The 18,711-nt window shown below is 38.9% G+C and overlaps 1 protein-coding gene and 1 pseudogene across 1 annotated transcript in view; both read left to right on the top strand.

Annotated features, from left to right (window-relative positions):
* GLDC (glycine decarboxylase) overlaps positions 1 to 18,711 on the top strand; it is a 102,231-nt gene that overhangs the window by 12,987 nt on the left and 70,533 nt on the right. Inside the window, exon 3 of the mRNA XM_030294290.1 lies at positions 8,329 to 8,464. Within this exon, the coding sequence (XP_030150150.1) occupies positions 8,329 to 8,464 (136 nt within the window). The remainder of the gene's footprint in view (positions 1 to 8,328; positions 8,465 to 18,711) is intronic.
* LOC115499897 lies at positions 15,738 to 16,140 on the top strand (annotated as a pseudogene).

Here is an 18,711-nt window from a genome sequence, read left to right as displayed (position 1 = left end):
AGGTGATGTAATCTTATTAAGAGAAGGAACAGGACAAGAAGAGGGTACTGGAGGAAGTAGAGATTATGCTCTTGTTTGAGCAGAATTGTGTTTGAGGTGTTCATGGAACATGCATTTGGAATGTTGAAGCAATAGTCAGAAACATGAGTCGAGAGATGGAGTTCCAGATTTCGTGAGTCTTCTAAATGAATTCATGGGAGTGAGATTTCCTAGAGATGGAATATGGGAAGAAATGTGGAAGCCAGGATGTTGGGAAATAGAGCATGTAAAAGGGAGGCAGAACAGTCTGAGGAGAAATAATTCCAAAGGCTGGAGGTAGGGTGTTCTGTGCCCTATTGTCATATTCTGGACCTTTCTTAGGCATAAAAGGGAATAAAGTCCACCTGAGGGTGTAAGGACATTCTGAAGTAAGTGTTGAGAGGTTGCCTGTCTGATGATCTGAGTAAGAGACAGGAAGTGGGAGACTGAACATTAAAGAAAAGTGGGAAGGTCCAGAATAGCTATTGTGAACATCTGTGTAGGAAGAAACCTCATAATTTTACATACACATAAACAGTATTTTTACAAAAATGTAAACAATTTTAGTAAGGATTCTCAATATCTAGAACATCAACATACTGATTAAGCAATGAAGAAATACAATTTCTGAGATTCTGAAATTATTGCATTAATGAGTTAATGTAGTGCATTATTTCACAGAACTTGCTTAATAGCTGAATTTCCATTTATAAACGTTTCTCTGAAGCCCAAACTTTTTTTTTTTAATTTTTTTTTTCAACGTTTATTTATTTTTGGGACAGAGAGAGACAGAGCATGAACGGGGGAGGGGCAGAGAGAGAGGGAGACACAGAATCGGAAACAGGCTCCAGGCTCTGAGCCATCAGCCCAGAGCCTGACGCGGGGCTCGAACCCACGGACCGCGAGATCGTGACCTGGCTGAAGTCGGATGCTTAACCGACTGTGCCACCCAGGCGCCCCTCTGAAGCCCAAACTTTTAAGGATGCAGTTGAACTAAATGTGAGAACAGTTTGTGCATTGATTTGTCATCATGGGATTCTGTGATGGGTGATTATTTATTGTGAATATTGAGCTAGCTATATGTGGGAGTTTAGGTGAGTTTTCATTGCAACACCTTGATCCACCCATATTTTCTGAGCACTTACTATGTGCCTAGCAACCCGCTATGCCCCTGCTCATAAAGAGATTATAATTTAGTGGGTAAGGTTCTGGGTTGGACTATAAATTTCTCCCTATGCCTATTCCTTTGATCTATAAAAAATGATCTCTTTCCTGCAAGCATGTTAAATTGTTTGAATTGGACTCCTAGAACATATTCTTCCCTTGGTTTTGTTCTGCTGGCTATAACAATGTCCCCGCAAGGCAGCAATGAGGAAAAACAAATAATCCAGGACTTGCACTCTGATTCTGATTTCAAATTTACCATTTGGCCTGATTACATAGGTAAACTGCTATTCCAGATAAATATGAATTGTAATGTTTCTCTGTATATTTCTTTAAAAAATGTTCATAGATTAAACGAAAAGATGTGGTGGAGGAGGCCTCTCACAGAAAGTAGTGTGACCCAAGGCTGAGGAGAAAATAAGAGACATGGTGCCCCTTCTCTTCACCTCCCCACTGTGGGATGTTCTGGTTTTCTTACAGCTAGTAGTAAGATCTTGAATCTTATATATGTTTTGAGTGAATAAGAAGAGCTGTAGGGGAAGAGCTGTCTCCTGTGGAGACAAGGGACCAAGGAGCCATTGCAAACAAAGACTGAACTTGCCTCAGCTCCTTTTGACTTTGGAGGTACCTGCTGGATGGCTCTAACCCCTGAGGGTAATGAGGGTCTGGGTGTGATGGTGTGTTAATTAACTTAGAAAGAAGATGGGGAAGAACCTGGCAGGATTAGGGCCAAGTGGATCAGAGCCCCAAGTCAGGCCTGCATGGTGCTGTCCCAACCACATCTTGTCATGTAGGGTGGGTGTCCCTCTGCCAGTCTCAAAGAGTTTCCAATTCAAAGAGTTTCCATGCATTTTTCTACACTACACAGAGCTTATGAATTGGTTTACCTTCCTGGAATAAAGAGATTCTGTAATTCACAGACTTTGGTTGTGAAACTATCTTTCATTGGTGGGAAGGAAACTTGACAAGAGGGAGTAGGGTTTATGGGCTGGGTAAGTGGGTTGAAGCCAGGGTGTTATGGGGGAGGGAGAGGGGTGCTGCAAATGATTAGGTGATGCTACCGAAAGGCTACAGATTAGCATGGAATTTGTATACAAACTCCAGCTTCCATTCAGAAAATCCAAAAATGTCCGGACAAATGCTATCTGAATATTCATGGTCTGTTTATCTTGATTGAGACCTTCGACCCTACCCAATTGTTTTCTGAGCAGCTTTGAAGCCAAGGATCTGCAGGTTGGCAAGAAAAATATGCTAAGGCATTCTGTGTCTTAACATGCTGGCCCCAGCTTTCCCCTTCAGTCTCTGGCAGAAAAAGGTCTTTCTGGGCAAATTCAAATATGACTGTGTTGGTTTTCAGTCCTGATGATTTCCTTGGCGACCTTTTCTGAGTATCTTGCCAAGTACACGAAGGGCAGGGAGTGGGAGGGAGGCTCTGACACTGGTTGAGTGACTGTTCTGCGTTGGGTGCTGCTGAATTTCTCGGAAAATGCTCTGTGGACTTTTGGCCACTGTGGCAACTGATAGGTGTCTACGTTCATAGATTTCACCAAGAAGGATTTTGTTCTGCACATAACATTTTAATTTAATTTTTAGTTTTTGAGTATTATAGAAATATTGTCCAAAATTTTAAAACAAAGATAAATAGGAAAAAGCAAGACCCCTTCAGTCTCCTCTTATTAGTTTCTTGAGAATCATTCAAGAGATATTGTTAATAGATTGCATATACATATGTATTCTCTTTTTAATATAAATGGCAGAATCATATATACTCTCAATGGAAACTTATGCCTAATATTTTTAGATTGTCAAAAACCAGAAGCAAAGCATGGATACATTTTTTTCATATAACTGACACAAAAAGTAATCATGGGGTTATGTGTTAGGGGTGATAGGTTAAAGCATAAGAGGAAACTGTGTGTATGCATGTGTTTTGAAGCCACAAGAATATTAACCCATACAGCCTGCCTGTCTATTCTAATGATATTTTTCCAATTTTTGTCAAAATTCACACACATGAAAAATTATAATCTGGGCCTAGAGTGCACTGAGTATTTAATAGCTAAATTAATTTATTCCTGTTAGAAAGTATTTATTTAGTGTAGTGGTTAGTACAAAGCCCTCCTTGATATTTTATGTGCTGGTGACAGAAGGGAGTCACTATTGGAAAGTCTCTTACATGGAATTATGTAACAAGAAAGTGTTCATTCTGAATTTTGCAAAGAGGAACAGCAAGAGGAGCAGTGTGAGACCCACCTGTAGATTCTTAGGGACTCAGGGCTCAGGCCACTGAACTCTGTTCTTGGTACATTAGAACCAGGGCATTATGCAATGCTCAGAGGCAGACTAGTAAACAAGGTCAGAAGCAGGGTTTGTTCCATAAGAAAAGAACTTACTGCTTGAATTCCTGAAGGATTGCCTGGGGACTTTCATGGCTGGGGGTGGGGAGGGGCACAATAGTGAGACTAGCTGCTCCCCTGGGAGGCTATAGGAAAGCATTTGAAGAATGACACTTGTCTCCAAGTGTTTCTTAATGGACACTCCCTTTCTCTTTCTGTCTCATTTCCCCCCTAGTTTCACTGCCATTCTCATTAAGGAAAACAGTTACTGGAATTGGGTCTGGTTACAGAAGGAAGCTGTTTTTGTCACATTGGAAGGAAGAGTGAGGAATGTGCACTGTTGTGGGGTTTGCTCTGGGGAAGATGGAATCTTTTTTCCTCTCTGTCTTGTCCGCAGAGTTCTCCTTGGGCCATGCTGCCCAAGGTTTGGATGGCACAACTGCCTCTTTATAATGCTTCTCTTACTAGGTAGGGGGAAAAGACTTCCACTTTACAGTTATAGATCCTACACTATTTTCCCTAGAAAGGAATTCTGTTCCAAGAGAGAAAGGAATCTAAATCTAGTGTGAAGTGCAGTGGTAGATTTGCATGCTTAGGATTTTGGCTTTTAGTTAGACCAATCATGCCCCAAAACTTGCCCTTAGAGACTGATTCTGCTAGGTTCCATTTGAGATAAGTTCAGTAGGTAGATCTCTAATTGTGGACCTTTCCTCTTTCCTCCTTTTCTCAATGTCCATTGGATCTTGGTTGGCATCATTTAACATAGTAATTCAAACTCTGGACTCCTAAATACATGGGGTTGGCTCTTTTGCTAATTGGGCCAAAGTGAGATTTCATTAGTGGGTATGAGAAATGGTGAGCAGTGAACAGACATTTGAGACAATTCAGGCACTTACCCACTAAGCTGTGTGCCTGGGAATGTTTTTTATGATATGTGACTGATGCAGCCTGAGGTCTTGATTTTATCACAATAAAGGAGCAGCTTTGTTCTTCAAGTCACAAACTGCCTTGGTCTCCAGGTGGGAAGTGTCTTCAGGATGAACAATGGATGAGAGAATGAGAAAGACTTCCACACCATTCTCACTTTGAAAAGTGTGGCCAAGTAACTACCCTACTCTTGATGTCTCAGCAGTGTCAATTAGCTTGGTGTACATTCTATTAACTCACTTTCTTCCCAAGAGAAGGTAAAATTGGTTGTAAAGACCATCTATGATGAGAGCCAAATGGGGAACATTTGTGTTAGCCCCAAGCTGAATAGTGGTAGAGCACATGAGTGCTTTGGCAGTTTGGTCCAGTGAGGACTAGAATAAATCTGTTATAGGATTAGAAATTTCATTGTCTCAAGTTTGATCATTTTCATGCTCTGGGTATTGTGTGTGTGTATGTGTGTGTGTGTGTGTGTGTGTGTCTGTGTGTGTGTCTGTGTGTGTGTGTGTGTGTGTGTATGTGTAGTGTGTAAGAGATAGTGGCAGTTATGAAGGATGCTGATAATGTATCTGGAGACCCCAAAATCTCAGCTAGAATGGTGGAGGGATCTGATTTTTCCTTCTGCAGGAAAACCCATTCTCTCATACCTCTTAGCAGAGCTGTCCAGGGTAGAGCCCAGTGGGTGCCTCAACTAGAGCCCAGCTCCCCTCTTTCCAGCAGCCTCTGCCACCCAAGCCCTGGTCCTGTCTTGGCCATATGCCTTAAACAGTTAGGAAAAGAAGACATGAACCCAGACTAGCCAGGTACCCACTGGCACATTCCACATCAGTTCAAGGTCTTCAGATAGATATCTATATCCCTTATAGCTGCCATTATGCCTTACACACTTGAATGAAACACTTGAAGAAATTTAAAGGCCCACTGGCATAAGTGAAGAGCAAAAGAATTAATTATAGAGAAGACCCAGAAGCATAGAGGTTACTAGTCAAGAGCTCCAGATGAAAAATTACGGGAACAGAGAGGGGTAGTACTCAGTTGACGGCAGCCATGTTATTATGTCTCTGGGGTTCCTCTTCCTGCAATTCCCATTAATTCACTTGATCCTCAGTCCAATTTTTTAAGGGGGGGAAAAACTTTAATCACTAAAATAAGAAAAAAAGTCAAGCTTGAGAAGCAAGGCTTGTTGATCCTATAGTGCTTCTGTCATTACATGGTGATGTGTTGCTCTATATCCACATTTCCCTTTTCTTACAAGGACACCAGTCATTGAATTAGGGCTGACCCTAATATAGCCTGAGTTCATCTTAACTTGATTACATTACTGAAACCCTATTTCCAAATGAGATCACATTTACAGGAATCGGGGGTTAGGACTTCAACATCTTAGGACACAGTTCACAGGACTTCTTTGCCCATCTCCCTCCTGGACTAATGTACTGGCTTCTTACCATACCTCCCTGTTTCCAGGGTCTCCTCTCTGACCTAGGCACAGTATCATTACAATTTTCTTTCTATAATGTAGAAAAGATCATATTATTTAGTACTCTGTTACTCCTAAACATTAAACTCTTGATTTGACAGATAAAGTCCTTCACAGACTGTTGTCATTTGGATGCTAGACCTTTTGTCCTCATGACATAATATGGAAAAGGGACCCGTCCCTCTTTTATAAGATCTTAATTGAAGCTGGCCTTGCTGAATAGTGGGCCTGCCAGGCACTGCTAGTCTATCCCAGCTCCTAATGGACTTCTCAATCACTCTATCCTAAGACTTTGGTAAGTGATTGGATTTCTTGCATAATTGCTAAGGATGCTATATCTCCTCAGATATTGGTTTATTGAACTTCACATATTCCTAGACTTTCAATGGAATAAGGCAAGGTTGTCTATCATAAGTCAGTTGAATGATATTTACTCAGGTAACAAAACTGTCTTCTCTTGGTGCACCTGGGTGGCTCAGTTAGTTAAGCACCCGACTTCGGCTCAGGTCATGATCTCATGGTTTGTGGGTTCAAACCCCGCGTCAGACTCTGCTGACAGCTTGGAGCCTGGAGCCTGTTTCAGATTTTGTGTCTTCCTTTCTCTCTGCCCCTCCCCTGCTCGTGCTCTGTCTCGCTCTCTCTCTAAAATATAAACAAATTAAGAAAAAAACCCTGTCTTCTCTTTCTTTAACTTAGTCTGGCAAAATGATACATTTCTTGTAAATATATTTCTTGTGAAAGCATGTGGAGTGGGAAGGTAGATTGGAGGGTAAAAGTGCTTTCTTTGAGGATAAAGGAGTAATGAGAGAAATATTCACATAGAGTTCAGAAAGGTTAAAAGAAAGTGAAGCATCCTTCTAGCCAGTTGGCCATTTTAGAGACGGCTGTATATTTTTCTCTGATATAGTAACAATAAAATCAGATAATTCTAAGATGTAAGTGACTGAGTCCCTGAGAAGATCTTAGAAGAGCCAGACATTTGCCCAAGTAGTTAAATTTTTAGCAGCATGATGCATCTATATGCAGAAAGGCAGAGAAAGAACCATGTAAGGTCATTTGTATCTGGAAACTATTAGTATAAGTGCTGTACCTGTAGCAGGTCTGTACCTGGAGGGAAAGTGTAGAATCTGTAGTTAGATAAACTGGGTTGTAACCATTCAATTTAAAAGCCATGTAGCCTTGGGCCAGTGATCCTGTTCATGCCTTAGATTCCTTAGCTGCATGAAAAGTATTTGGTGCAATTCTTGGCAAAGAGTAATGCTCAAATGTCAGATGCGATTATTATTTTGTTATTATTATATGAATGACCCCAAATAGGGTCGCACCTGTACCAAAAACTTTGTACTTCCTTTTCAATTATCTAAATGCTCTAATGGGAATTCTGGTTAAGACTGCATCTTTTATGGGGTGCCTGGGCAGCTCAGTTGGTTAAGCATTCTACTATCACTCAGTTCATGATCTCACAGTTCCTGAGTTCAAGCCCCATATGGGGCTCTGTGCTGACAGCTGGGAGCCTGGAGCCTACTTCGGACTTGGTCTCTCTCTCTCTCTCTCTCTCTGTCCCTCCCCTGCTCGCACTCTGTCTCTCAAAAATGCATAAACACTAAAAACATTTTTTTTTAACTACATCTTTTATGACAACTAATATTTTACACTGTTGGGTGAAGAGCTTTTTATAAGTAACCCTTTCAAGGGTGCCTGGATGGCTCAGTCGGTTAAGTGTCTGACTCTTGGTTTTGGCTCAGGTCATGATCTCATGGTTCGTGAGTTTGTGCCCCATGTCAGACTCTGCGCTGACAGCTCAGAGCCTGCTTGGGATTCTCCCTCCCCCCCACCCTCTGCCTCTACCCTGCTCGCACATGCTGTCTCTATCTCTCTCAAAATAAATAAATAACCTTAAAAAAATAAATAAGTAGCCCTGTCAGTGATACAAAGGGAAAAGCATCAGAGTTAGTAGAGGAGTTTTAGAGAAAAATATAGGTCATGTATTTTTAAGACTTATGCCAATATTGGTATAAGGCAATTTAAAAGGGAAAACAGTACTTTACTAAGAGAAAACTGAATTTTTATTTGGTGTAAATACCACAGAAATGTAAAGGAACCAGAGGAAAGTTGGAATGAGGCAAGTATTAAAATTGGGTAATTCTAACAAAGCCAAAAAAGGGGAGCCAAAAAAAAAATTGTGAGGAACCAACTTGGAGGAGTAATTGAGTACTATTTTGTAGATTTTTGAGATTTCTACATTTAGTCCTTAGTGTTGTTAAGGGATTGATTCTTATATTTTCCAGATAGCTGTTTTCATATATAGGGTATATTCAAATGAAATAAAGGTCTTCAACTATAATTAAAGCTCTCTTTTGCGATATTTTTTGCCTATAATATTTCTCTCTTTCTTACAATCAGGTGAAAATGAAATCCTAACAACTCTGCATGCCATTTCCAGCAAAAACCAGATCTGGAGATCGTATATGGGCATGGGCTATTATAACTGCTCTGTGCCACAGACGATTTTGCGGAACTTACTGGAGAATGCAGGATGGTAATGTATTAGTTGATTGAATACAGGAGTACTGTGTTTTGATTTGCATTATTCCCCTCCATTTTCCCATGCCCTCCTCCCCCTTGGAGCATCAGAACTTATACACTAACACCTACACTCCTGTGTTGTCTCTAACCTCTAGGAACCTACCTGGCTTTCTCTGGTTTGGGAAATTTCCTTACTTAAATGTAAAGAAAATGTTGAGGTTCTTCCCACTTTTATTCCCTTAAAACATTCTAGAGCTCTAAAATGTCGATGGTGTTAATCTGTTCAAAATATAATGTTCATTCTGTCTTTGTAAGCACATTGAGCAAGATGTCAACTTGTAGGTGGACAGATTCAGGGCTTTATTCTTCGGAGACACTGGGATTTTAAGGTCTTTTTTTTTTTTTTTTTTTTTTTTTTTTTTTTTAAGCCTATGTCTGAGCTTACTCTGTGAGTCTGAATCTTAGTCCATTGCCTTCTCAGGATTTTAGGAGTGTCCTTTACCTCCTTCCCCCAATATTCTGTGTTCATAATCAATGGCAAAAGCAGACATAGTATTAGGTAAATGGAGATTAAAATATCAGCTTCATTATTTAACACTTTGTAGCGAAAGAGAACACATGTATTCTGTGAACAGGCTCTTCTAGAAACAGTAAAAGAAGGGATAGAGCTGCACATACTCAGTTGCTTGCTCTGTTCTTATCTCACCAATTAGGAAACTCATTCCTATTCTAGGGGTGTGCGTGCTAGTGTGTGTGTGTGTGTGTGTGTGTGTGTGTGTGTGTGTTCCCCTGTTCTGCCCACTCTTGCTGCTACTGTTTGCACAACTCTGAAAGTGTTTCCCCAACACTTAAGGAAAACACCCAAGTCCACATCCATGCTATTTTGCTATTTTCCGTTGCAGTTGGCTGTATGATAGGAAGAACAAAACAGAGGTTCACATCTCAATACTAAATAAGAAAACACCTTGGATATTTCTTGATAGGCAGAGGTCATGGCTCCAAAGGAGCCTGAGAGCAGACCAGGCCATCTGCTGCTTCTACCCAGTGGGAAATATTATCTGACTATAGAGGAGGAAAGATGGCGATGCCTGGGCCTTTCTTTCTCTTGGTTTTGGATCACTATCATCGCATACACTTTATTTGAAGTGTGAATGTTTGAATATGAAATTGTATTTCAATTGATGTCTCAAAAGGAATGTATGCACTTATTTCTGGTGTAGAAACAGAAGTGTGGAGGCAATGATAATTCCCAGATGACTTTTTTTTTTGAGTTAGTTGCTGTAAGAAATAACTTTTTTTTTTTAATTATGTAGGCACGTATAACAAGTATGCAGATGCCATTTCTTTGGTCCATAAGTATAGCTGTACTTGAGTTTTATAAAACATCAAATATAAATAACCTGAAACTGTAATAATACACAATTGGCTTCTTACACAGACATACCAGGAAGTACAAGCTGAAAAATTGAGTAAATTAACATGGTTTTACGTTAATATATATAGTGCCAGTTAATATTTAAAAATAAGTTTCAAGGGACACCTGGGTGGCTCAGTTGGTTAAGGTTCGACTCTTGATTTCAGCTCAGTCACAATCTCAGGGTTGTGAGTTCAAGCTCTGTATTGGGCTTTGCACTCACAGCATGAAGACTGTTTTGGATCCTCTGTCTCCCTCTTTCTGCTACTACACTGCTCAATATCTTAGTAAATTATAAGAAAACGGCAATCTTATCAAAGCCTAATCTCTAGAAACCTATTTACTCAGTTTCCTGGAGCCCCAATTTCACTCTCCCCTCCATAGTGATATGGAGAACAAAGAAAAGGAGGAAATGGCAGATAAAATTGAATTTCCTAGGGCGCCTAGGTGGCTCAGTCCTTTAAGCCTCTGACTTCAGCTCAGGTCATGATTTCACAGTTCTGAGTTTAAGTCCCATGTCAGGCTCTGTGCTGACAGCTCAGAGCCTGGAGCCTGCTTCAGATTCTGTGTCTCCCTCTCTCTCTGCCCCTCCCTAGCTCATACTCTCTCTCTCTCTCTCTCAAAAAAAAAAAAAAAAAAAACAGTAAGCAAAATTTTAAAAACAAGTTTCAATGCTTGGCACCTGATGATATAAGAAGTAACTTTAATTTCTAGTACTACCAATTATCATGTGAGGATAGAGTAAGCAATTGCCTCTGCAATTCAAAGGTAATTATAGCAAGATGTAAAGATTGTCTTTTAGGTTAGCATATGTAAAAAAATCAACTTTAATAAAGGGAAGGTAGGCTTCCCTATGGGAAATCATAAGTTGCCCCAACGTGAGCTTTTGAAATACCAAAGGACATCCTCCACAGCAATAAATTTTAAATTTAATTTGAATTCTCAGTGATCAGAATTCTCATTTCTATATAATGGCTTTATATAAGTGGCTCTTTACCCGCCACCCTAGGACAGACTATTGAGACATTGATTAATCCATTTTTTTTACCTTAAAAACAAATATGTAACCCTCATACCCCCCAAAAACTCAGGAGCTGCCAAAAAATGTACTGTTTTGTTGTAGTCAGCACATGAAGATAGGGCCCTCTGTGGGAGGGAAAGAGCTAACTTCTGAGCACCAGTTAGCAAAACCAGATGAGTTCACACTCCTTTCTGATTTTTGTAATTTTTCATTTCCCTGATTCCACTGAGATCCTGTTCACTCCCTCCCTACCCCCTCATTCTCTCCTTAAAACATCGAGCTACCTCTTGTACACATACCACACCACATACATGCACATATGCACAGACACATACAAAGATGCAGACCCATCTAAGAATACAAATTTTTTGACAATTTTGGCATTTTGAAAATGTCCTACTTAAACTTTGCACGAAATGTTCTTAGCACCAGGAATAAACCTGCTGTGGCTACTGTTTATGACATGGGAACTTATACTTGCCTGCATACCACCCACAAGCATAACTGGTTTCTGTGTGTTTGAGTCTGTGAGGGGCTGGAGGTGTGTTTCGCTATCAGTACAGATGATAGTTATCTGCTGCCTCAAGTCCAGACCTGTAGTTCTGAGGAAAAAGGCATTTGTGCGGGTCAGCACAGAAGTTATCCTGCATGTATGGGAGCACAGCACCTTTGCATCATTTTCTGCTTTTGCATGAATGCAAAGCAGACCTGGTTGCTCAGAGTGCTTTGTCCTAGATGCAGTTACTTGTGTCTCATCATTATAGGCGCCAGATCCCTGGCCACAGGGATCCATTCTCCCTTTTAGTTTGAACATGCTCCATTCCTTCATTAGTAAGAGAACAGGAAAGAACTATCAAAGAGGTAGAGTTGTTTGTGTTTTGTTGTTGTTGCTTTGCTTTTGGTATGTGTGAGAGAATGTATTTGCATTGCTGAGGCATGTTTTCCACTATGGTTTTGATAAAAGTTTGAATGATAAACTCCAAATGCAAATGGTCTGTCTCTCTTTCCCCTTACAAAATAAGCCTCAAAAGTACATGAATGAGCTTCAGCATTTCTGAATAGTGGCCAGGGTCCTTCACTCTTGGTGGCCATAGAGAATATTCACCATATTGCTTCCTGGCTGTGAGTGGATGTGTTAATTTACTTTAGGAGCAGCCAGGATTTTGAGAGGGAGCCAATGTTGTTTGTGCTTTTCAGTCCTGGTTTTTGGGCACATTTTACATATTATTTTTTTCCATTTACTGAAAGCGGATTTGAATCACAGGGTAATATTGTACCTCACCAGCACTGATAGAGAGGGCTGTGCACATGAGATTTCACATTATCATCCTTCTGAATGGTTTCCATAGAGACGGAGCCAACAAATTCCGGTAACGTGAGGTGAAAATAAATGGACAACATAGCTTCAAAAGAATACAAACATTGGGGCTCTTACAAGAAAATTTACATCAGGTCCAGAATTTTATTTTCTGGGGTCCACTGTTACAAATCTTTTACTGCTGATAACATCAGTAACTAATATAAAAAAAAACTTATATTTTTTTTGTACCTATTTCTGTTTTGTGTAACTTTGGCACTGGGATTAAAATGACAGAATCTAATGAATGTTTGTCCTACCTCAAAACCCACCATCATCTTCTTTCTCAATTCTACGAGGAAGTCACAGCCCCAAATCATGAAAATACTGATTATTTTGAATAAATGTTAATGCCAAGTTGAATATGTCAAACATCCTGTTTGAGCCAGACAAAATGCCTTCTTGGATGTGCAGATGCTTTAAAAAAAAAAAATTAAAATACAACAAGAAACAGAAATGAATTCAGTTAAATAGTCAGTTGAAATATAGAAAATGTAGAAGCACCTGGTTGGCTCAGTTGGTGGAGCACACAACTCTTGATCTTGAAGTTGTGAGTTTGAGCCCCACATTGGGTGTAAAGATTACTTAAAAATAAAACCTTTAAAAAAGAAAAGAAATAAAGAAAAATGTAGATTACAGACACACTTTCTTAATCAGTGTATTTTGTCTAATTGAAGCATGTATTACAGCAGGCCCCGTGTTAACATTTTTCCCCTGAAATGAGGTTTTCTAGTATCCTTGGGCCTCAGACTCACTGAACTGAATTTTTTAAATAGATGCTTGTTAAGACCTTTAATGCCAGTTATTTCAGTACTGTAGAAAATGTGTAGACTATAAAGGAAGTTCACAAGTAAAAGAAGTGGGATCATATGTTATTTTTTTGCAAGAAAAAATTATATCTCTCTACCTTTAGCAGTGCTAGTTAGCATCAGCCCAAGTTTGGGCTTATGAAGTGATGAGCACAGTGAGAAAAGATGAGCAAGGGAAGAGAATATTAAATCTCAAAGTCTCTTATGAAAGGAACAGCACAGTCTCTGGTATGAAGGACTGTGCTTGGGAGGTATGGGGTTTTTTCCTGCAGGTAATGGGGAGACATCCCCATTTAAGCAAGGAAGTCAAATACAGCACACATCTGCACCACAGATATTCAATAGTTTCCTGTTCTAAGGACAGCATCAGGGCAGTAAGGCGATAAAGAACAAGCGGTGGATATAAGGCATTGGAAGGAAGACTATGGGAATTAATCATTATTTGAGCTCAAAAAAACTGTATTTTCTACTTTGACAATTGGCAGAGTACCTCTGAAGGAATAAGAATATTCCGGAAGAGAAACTAGTTTGTTTGGGGGATCTAGTTGGAGGAAGAATAGGCAATGTGAGGCTGACACAAGATGTGATAAATTTCCAGGGGGAGAAAAAAAAACTTTCCAAGTAGAAATATCTAATAATATCTGAGTAGAACTATATGTAAATCCTCTTAAAGATCAAAATAGGGGAAAAAACACAACTTTTTTTTTTTTTAAAGAAAACTTCAGTTTGGTTTTTTTTTAACGTTTGTTTATTTATTTATTTATTTATTTATTTATTTATTTATTTTTATATATGAAATTTATTGGTAAATTGGTTTCCATACAATACCCAGTGCTCATCCCAAAAGGTGCCCTCCTCAATACCCATCACCCACCCTCTCCTCCCTCCCACCCCCCATCAACCCTCAGTTTGTTCTCAGTTTTTAACAGTCTCTTATGCTTTGGCTCTCTCCCACTCTAACCTCTTTTTTTTTTTTTTTCCTTCCCCTCCCCCATGGGTTCCTGTTGAGTTTCTCAGAATCCACATAAGAGTGAAACCATATGGTATCTGTCTTTCTCTGTATGGCTTATTTCACTTAGCATCACACTCTCCAGTTCCATCCACGTTGCTACAAAAGGCCATATTTCATTTTTTCTCATTGCCACGTAGTATTCCATTGTGTATATAAACCACAATTTCTTTATCCATTCATCAGTTGATGGACATTTAGGCTCTTTCCATAATTTGGCTATTGTTGAGAGTGCTGCTATGAACATTGGGATACAAGTGCCCCTATGCATCAGTACTCCTGTATCCCTTGGATAAATTCCTAGCAGTGCTATTGCTGGGTCATAGGGTAGGTCTATTTTTAATTTTCTGAGGAACCTCCACACTGCTTTCCAGAGCAGCTGCACCAATTTGCATTCCCACCAACAGTGCAAGAGGGTTCCCGTTTCTCCACATCCTCTCCAGCACCTATAGTCTCCTGATTTGTTCATTTTGGCCACTCTGACTGGCGTGAGGTAATACCTGAGTGTGGTTTTGATTTGTATTTCCCTGATAAGGAGCGACGCTGAACATCTTTTCATGTGCCTGTTGGCCATCCGGATGTCTTCTTTAGACAAGTGTCTATTCATGTTTTCTGCCCATTTCTTCACTGGGTTATTTGTTTTTCGGGTGTGGAGTTTGGTGAGCTCTTTATAGATTTTGGATACTAGCCCTTTGTCCGATATGTCATTTGCAAATATTTTTTCCCATTCTGTTGGTTGCCTTTTAGTTTTGTTGGTTGTTTCCTTTGCTGTGCAGAAGCTTTTTATCTTCATAAGGTCCCAGTAATTCACTTTTGCTTTTAATTCCCTTGCCTTTGGGGATGTGTCGAGTAAGAGATTGCTACGGCTGAGGTCAGAGAGGTCTTTTCCTGCTTTCTCCTCTAAGGTTTTGATGGTTTCCTGTCTCACATTTAGGTCCTTTATCCATTTTGAGTTTATTTTTGTAAATGGTGTGAGAAAGTGGTCTAGTTTCAACCTTCTGCATGTTGCTGTCCAGTTCTCCCAGCATCATTTGTTAAAGAGGCTGTCTTTTTTCCATTGGATGTTCTTTCCTGCTTTGTCAAAGATGAGTTGGCCATACGTTTGTGGGTCTAGTTCTGGGGTTTCTATTCTATTCCATTGGTCTATGTGTCTGTTTTTGTGCCAAAAACACAACTTTTCAAAACAACTAACATTTAGGTAGGATTTTACCGTTTCCAAATACTTTATATATATTAATCTCCTTTGAGTGCAAAGAAAACATGATATAGGTGATGTTATCACCAAGAGAAATTGGCAGAGAGATTTAGTTACTTGTCCCAGTTCACAGGTAGTAAGTTAAAGAATTAAGGTTGAAACCCAGGGCATATTAATATTTAGTGTCATGATAATGCAGAGAAATCTGTGAATCATTATACTACTTAAGAGTACATACAGATATGTTCTTTCTGGAGAGGGACATGGCAATATATACTGAGAACCTTAAAACTAATTTTCATATACAATTCAAAATTACACTTTTAAGAAATTATCCAAAGGAAATAAGACAAAGAGAAGGCTGTTCACTGTTATGCTATTTCTAATATTTAAAACACAAAGCAATATTTAATTTGAAGGGAATTTATGGTAAATAAAATGATTTAATACCACATAACAATTAAAATTATGTTGTAGAATAATGAAGTTATTAGAAATTGTCTATGGAATAATGTTAATGAAAATCAGTAGAGAAAAAAATCAGTATAGAAAATCAGTATTTTCTAAAATCAGTATAGAAAAATTTACAGGAGCCTACCGGGAAGGGTCCGAGATAGGGTCACCTTTAGGGGTCAGGAAGGAAGGGCTTGGTCCTGGCAGCCGCAGCACGAGGTGGTTCGAGATTCTGCCCGGGATCGGCATCATGGTAGTGTGCTTGGTCATCCCTGGCATGAGCCACTGCGTACATCCAAAGGTTCTGTAACGAGGGCAAGGAAAAAAGGGTTGCCTATTATCCGTATCAGTGGACTCTGATGCAAAGAGATAGGCACATCTCTGGAGTTAATCGTTACTATGTGTCAAAGTGTTTGGAGAATATTGATTGAAGAAGCCTTTTCCTGACTGAAGAATAATTCAGTTATGCTCATCTGCCCTTTCTAGAAGGTTATGCAGTGTATCAATGTAGTACATAATAAAAACAAAAAAGTAAAATTAAAAAAATAAAAAGAAAAATGTACATAGGGCATAGTCTTACTGTAAATATAAATATGGGGGCACTTGGCGTGGCTCAATAGGTTAAGCATCCAACTCTTTATTTTAGCTCAGGTCATGATCTCACGGTTTTGTGGGCTTGAGCCCCATGTCAGGCTCTGCCCTGACAGTGTAGAGTCTGCTTGGGACTCTGCCCCTCCCTGGTCGCTTGTACTCTCTCTCTTTGAAAATAAAAATTTGCTATTATTTTTTTAAATGTTTATTCATTTCTGAGAGAGAGAGAGAGAGAGAGAGAGAGAGAGAGAGAGAGGCAGCGTGAGTGGAAGAGCAGAGAGAGAGAGAGAGGGAGACACAGAGTCCAAGGCAAGCTCTAGGGTCTGGGCTGTCAGCACAGAGTGTGATGATGCGGGGCTCAAACTCACAAACTGTGAGATCATGACCTGAGCCAAAGTTGGTCACTTAACCAACTGAGCCACCCAGGTGCCCCTGAAAATAAACATATATATATATATATATATGAACATATATATATATATGTATCTCATATATATATATCTCATATATATATGTATCTCATATATATATATGTATATATATATATATGTATCTCATATATATATATGTATATATATATATGTATCTCATATATATATATCTCATATATGTATATATATGAGTTAATTTACTCTCATATATATGATGTAGAAAAGAGAGTAAATTAACCAACTGGTAATCTCGCAATGTATACATATATCAAATGATTACATTGCATACTTTAAGTATATACAGCTTTGATTACCTCAATAAAGCTGGAGAAAAAAGAATTATAAAGAAAAGTCACAAATCAACAAGAGACAGACAACACAACAGAAAAATGGACAGCATAATAGTTGAGTGTGCCTGTCACAAAAGAGAAAAAGAAAAAACACAGAAAAGAAATGTATGTAAATGTTAACTATTATAACAATGGAGTTTTGGGATAATGAGTGATTTTATTTTTTTGACAGTTGACTGAGTTTTTCACTTTGTACAATGAAAAGGTGTAAGGTTGTAAATTCTTGATATATAAAGTGATTAATAAATGGTAGCAGAGGTCTTTAATATTCAGAATACAAAATAAAAAGGAAGTAAAAACCACCCAGAGAAAACTATAGTTTACACTTTGGTTTAATTGTTTTTATGAATTTATAAAAATGGGATCAAGGAATTTTACATTGTACTTTTAAAATTAATATATTGGGAACATCTCCATGTCAGGAAATATTCTTTTATCCATCATTTTTAGTAAATGCATAGTATTATGTGTGTATAGTGTCCAATCATTCTTTTTCGGTGGACACTTCATTTTGTTCCTCATTTTTCAACTTTCAGTGCTTTGGAGCATTGCTCTCTGTATTCCTATTTTATATTATATGTCATTGGATATACTGGGTCTCTCCCATTCATTAGATGGACTAGCTAATCTGTGTGTACGCTCGTGTGTGCATGTATGCAAGTTTGTGTGTCTGTCTATATGTAAAATAATGACTCTGAATAAAGTTTCATGTTAGCCAGGCATACTAAGCGTGTCTTTGTGGTGGCAGGCAATGCTGTGTGTGAAAGTCTTATCTGATGTGAGGTCACAATTGCTCCTTGTCTATGCCTTTTGTGTGACCCCATTTCTACTCAAATTCCTTTTCTACTTGTCTACAACATGTATTGTGTGCCTCATTCATTCCAGTTCACCACCCAGTTAGAATTTGGCAAACCGAGTTGCTAAGGCAGGCTGTTCAAGGAGTTAACTGAAACAAAAATGTACTCTGCTGTGCGCACACGCACGCACACGTGTGCGTGTACACACACACACACACATACACAGCTATACCAATAAAAGTTTTGGGAAAATTATTTCAAAGTCTTGACATTGTACTGCTTGGTAAAGCAAGTTCCCCCACCCACTTCTGCTCAACATAAGAAGTATTGTTTTCAAAGCCTTCAAAAAAGAAAAAAGAAAAAGGATGGAAATATCCTGTACATGATTACCAGAGGAGGAGAGAAAGGCATAAGGCTTGAAAAAGTGAACAAAACAAAAAGCCTAAATTTTTTTCCTAATGCTTTCCTGGCTGGGAAGAACAAAAATAGAGTTATGTCAACCATATGTGGGAGCGTGGGCCCCAATCTATCCCACTTTGGTGGTTGTCAGAGTGAACAGATTCTTGGTGAAAAGATAGCTCTACCACACGTTCTCAGTTACCCTCTATCTCATCAGCTTATTTTAGTTTCTTTAAAATATTATCATGGTGAAATAATTTCATTTATTATCACTTTTTCCCCATTACAATATGTTCTCCTTGATATCAGGGACCTATTTGCTTATGATGTATCATTACCAGAACTTATTATATGGTTCTTGACACTTAGTAGGCATGTAATAACATGGATGAATGAGTGAATGAAGGAATGAAAAAAAAAAAAAAAGGATGAAG

This window comes from Lynx canadensis, chromosome D4, assembly GCF_007474595.2.
Source record: "Lynx canadensis isolate LIC74 chromosome D4, mLynCan4.pri.v2, whole genome shotgun sequence".
NCBI lineage: Eukaryota > Metazoa > Chordata > Mammalia > Carnivora > Felidae > Lynx > Lynx canadensis.
This window is presented reverse-complemented; position numbering and strand designations above follow the sequence as displayed.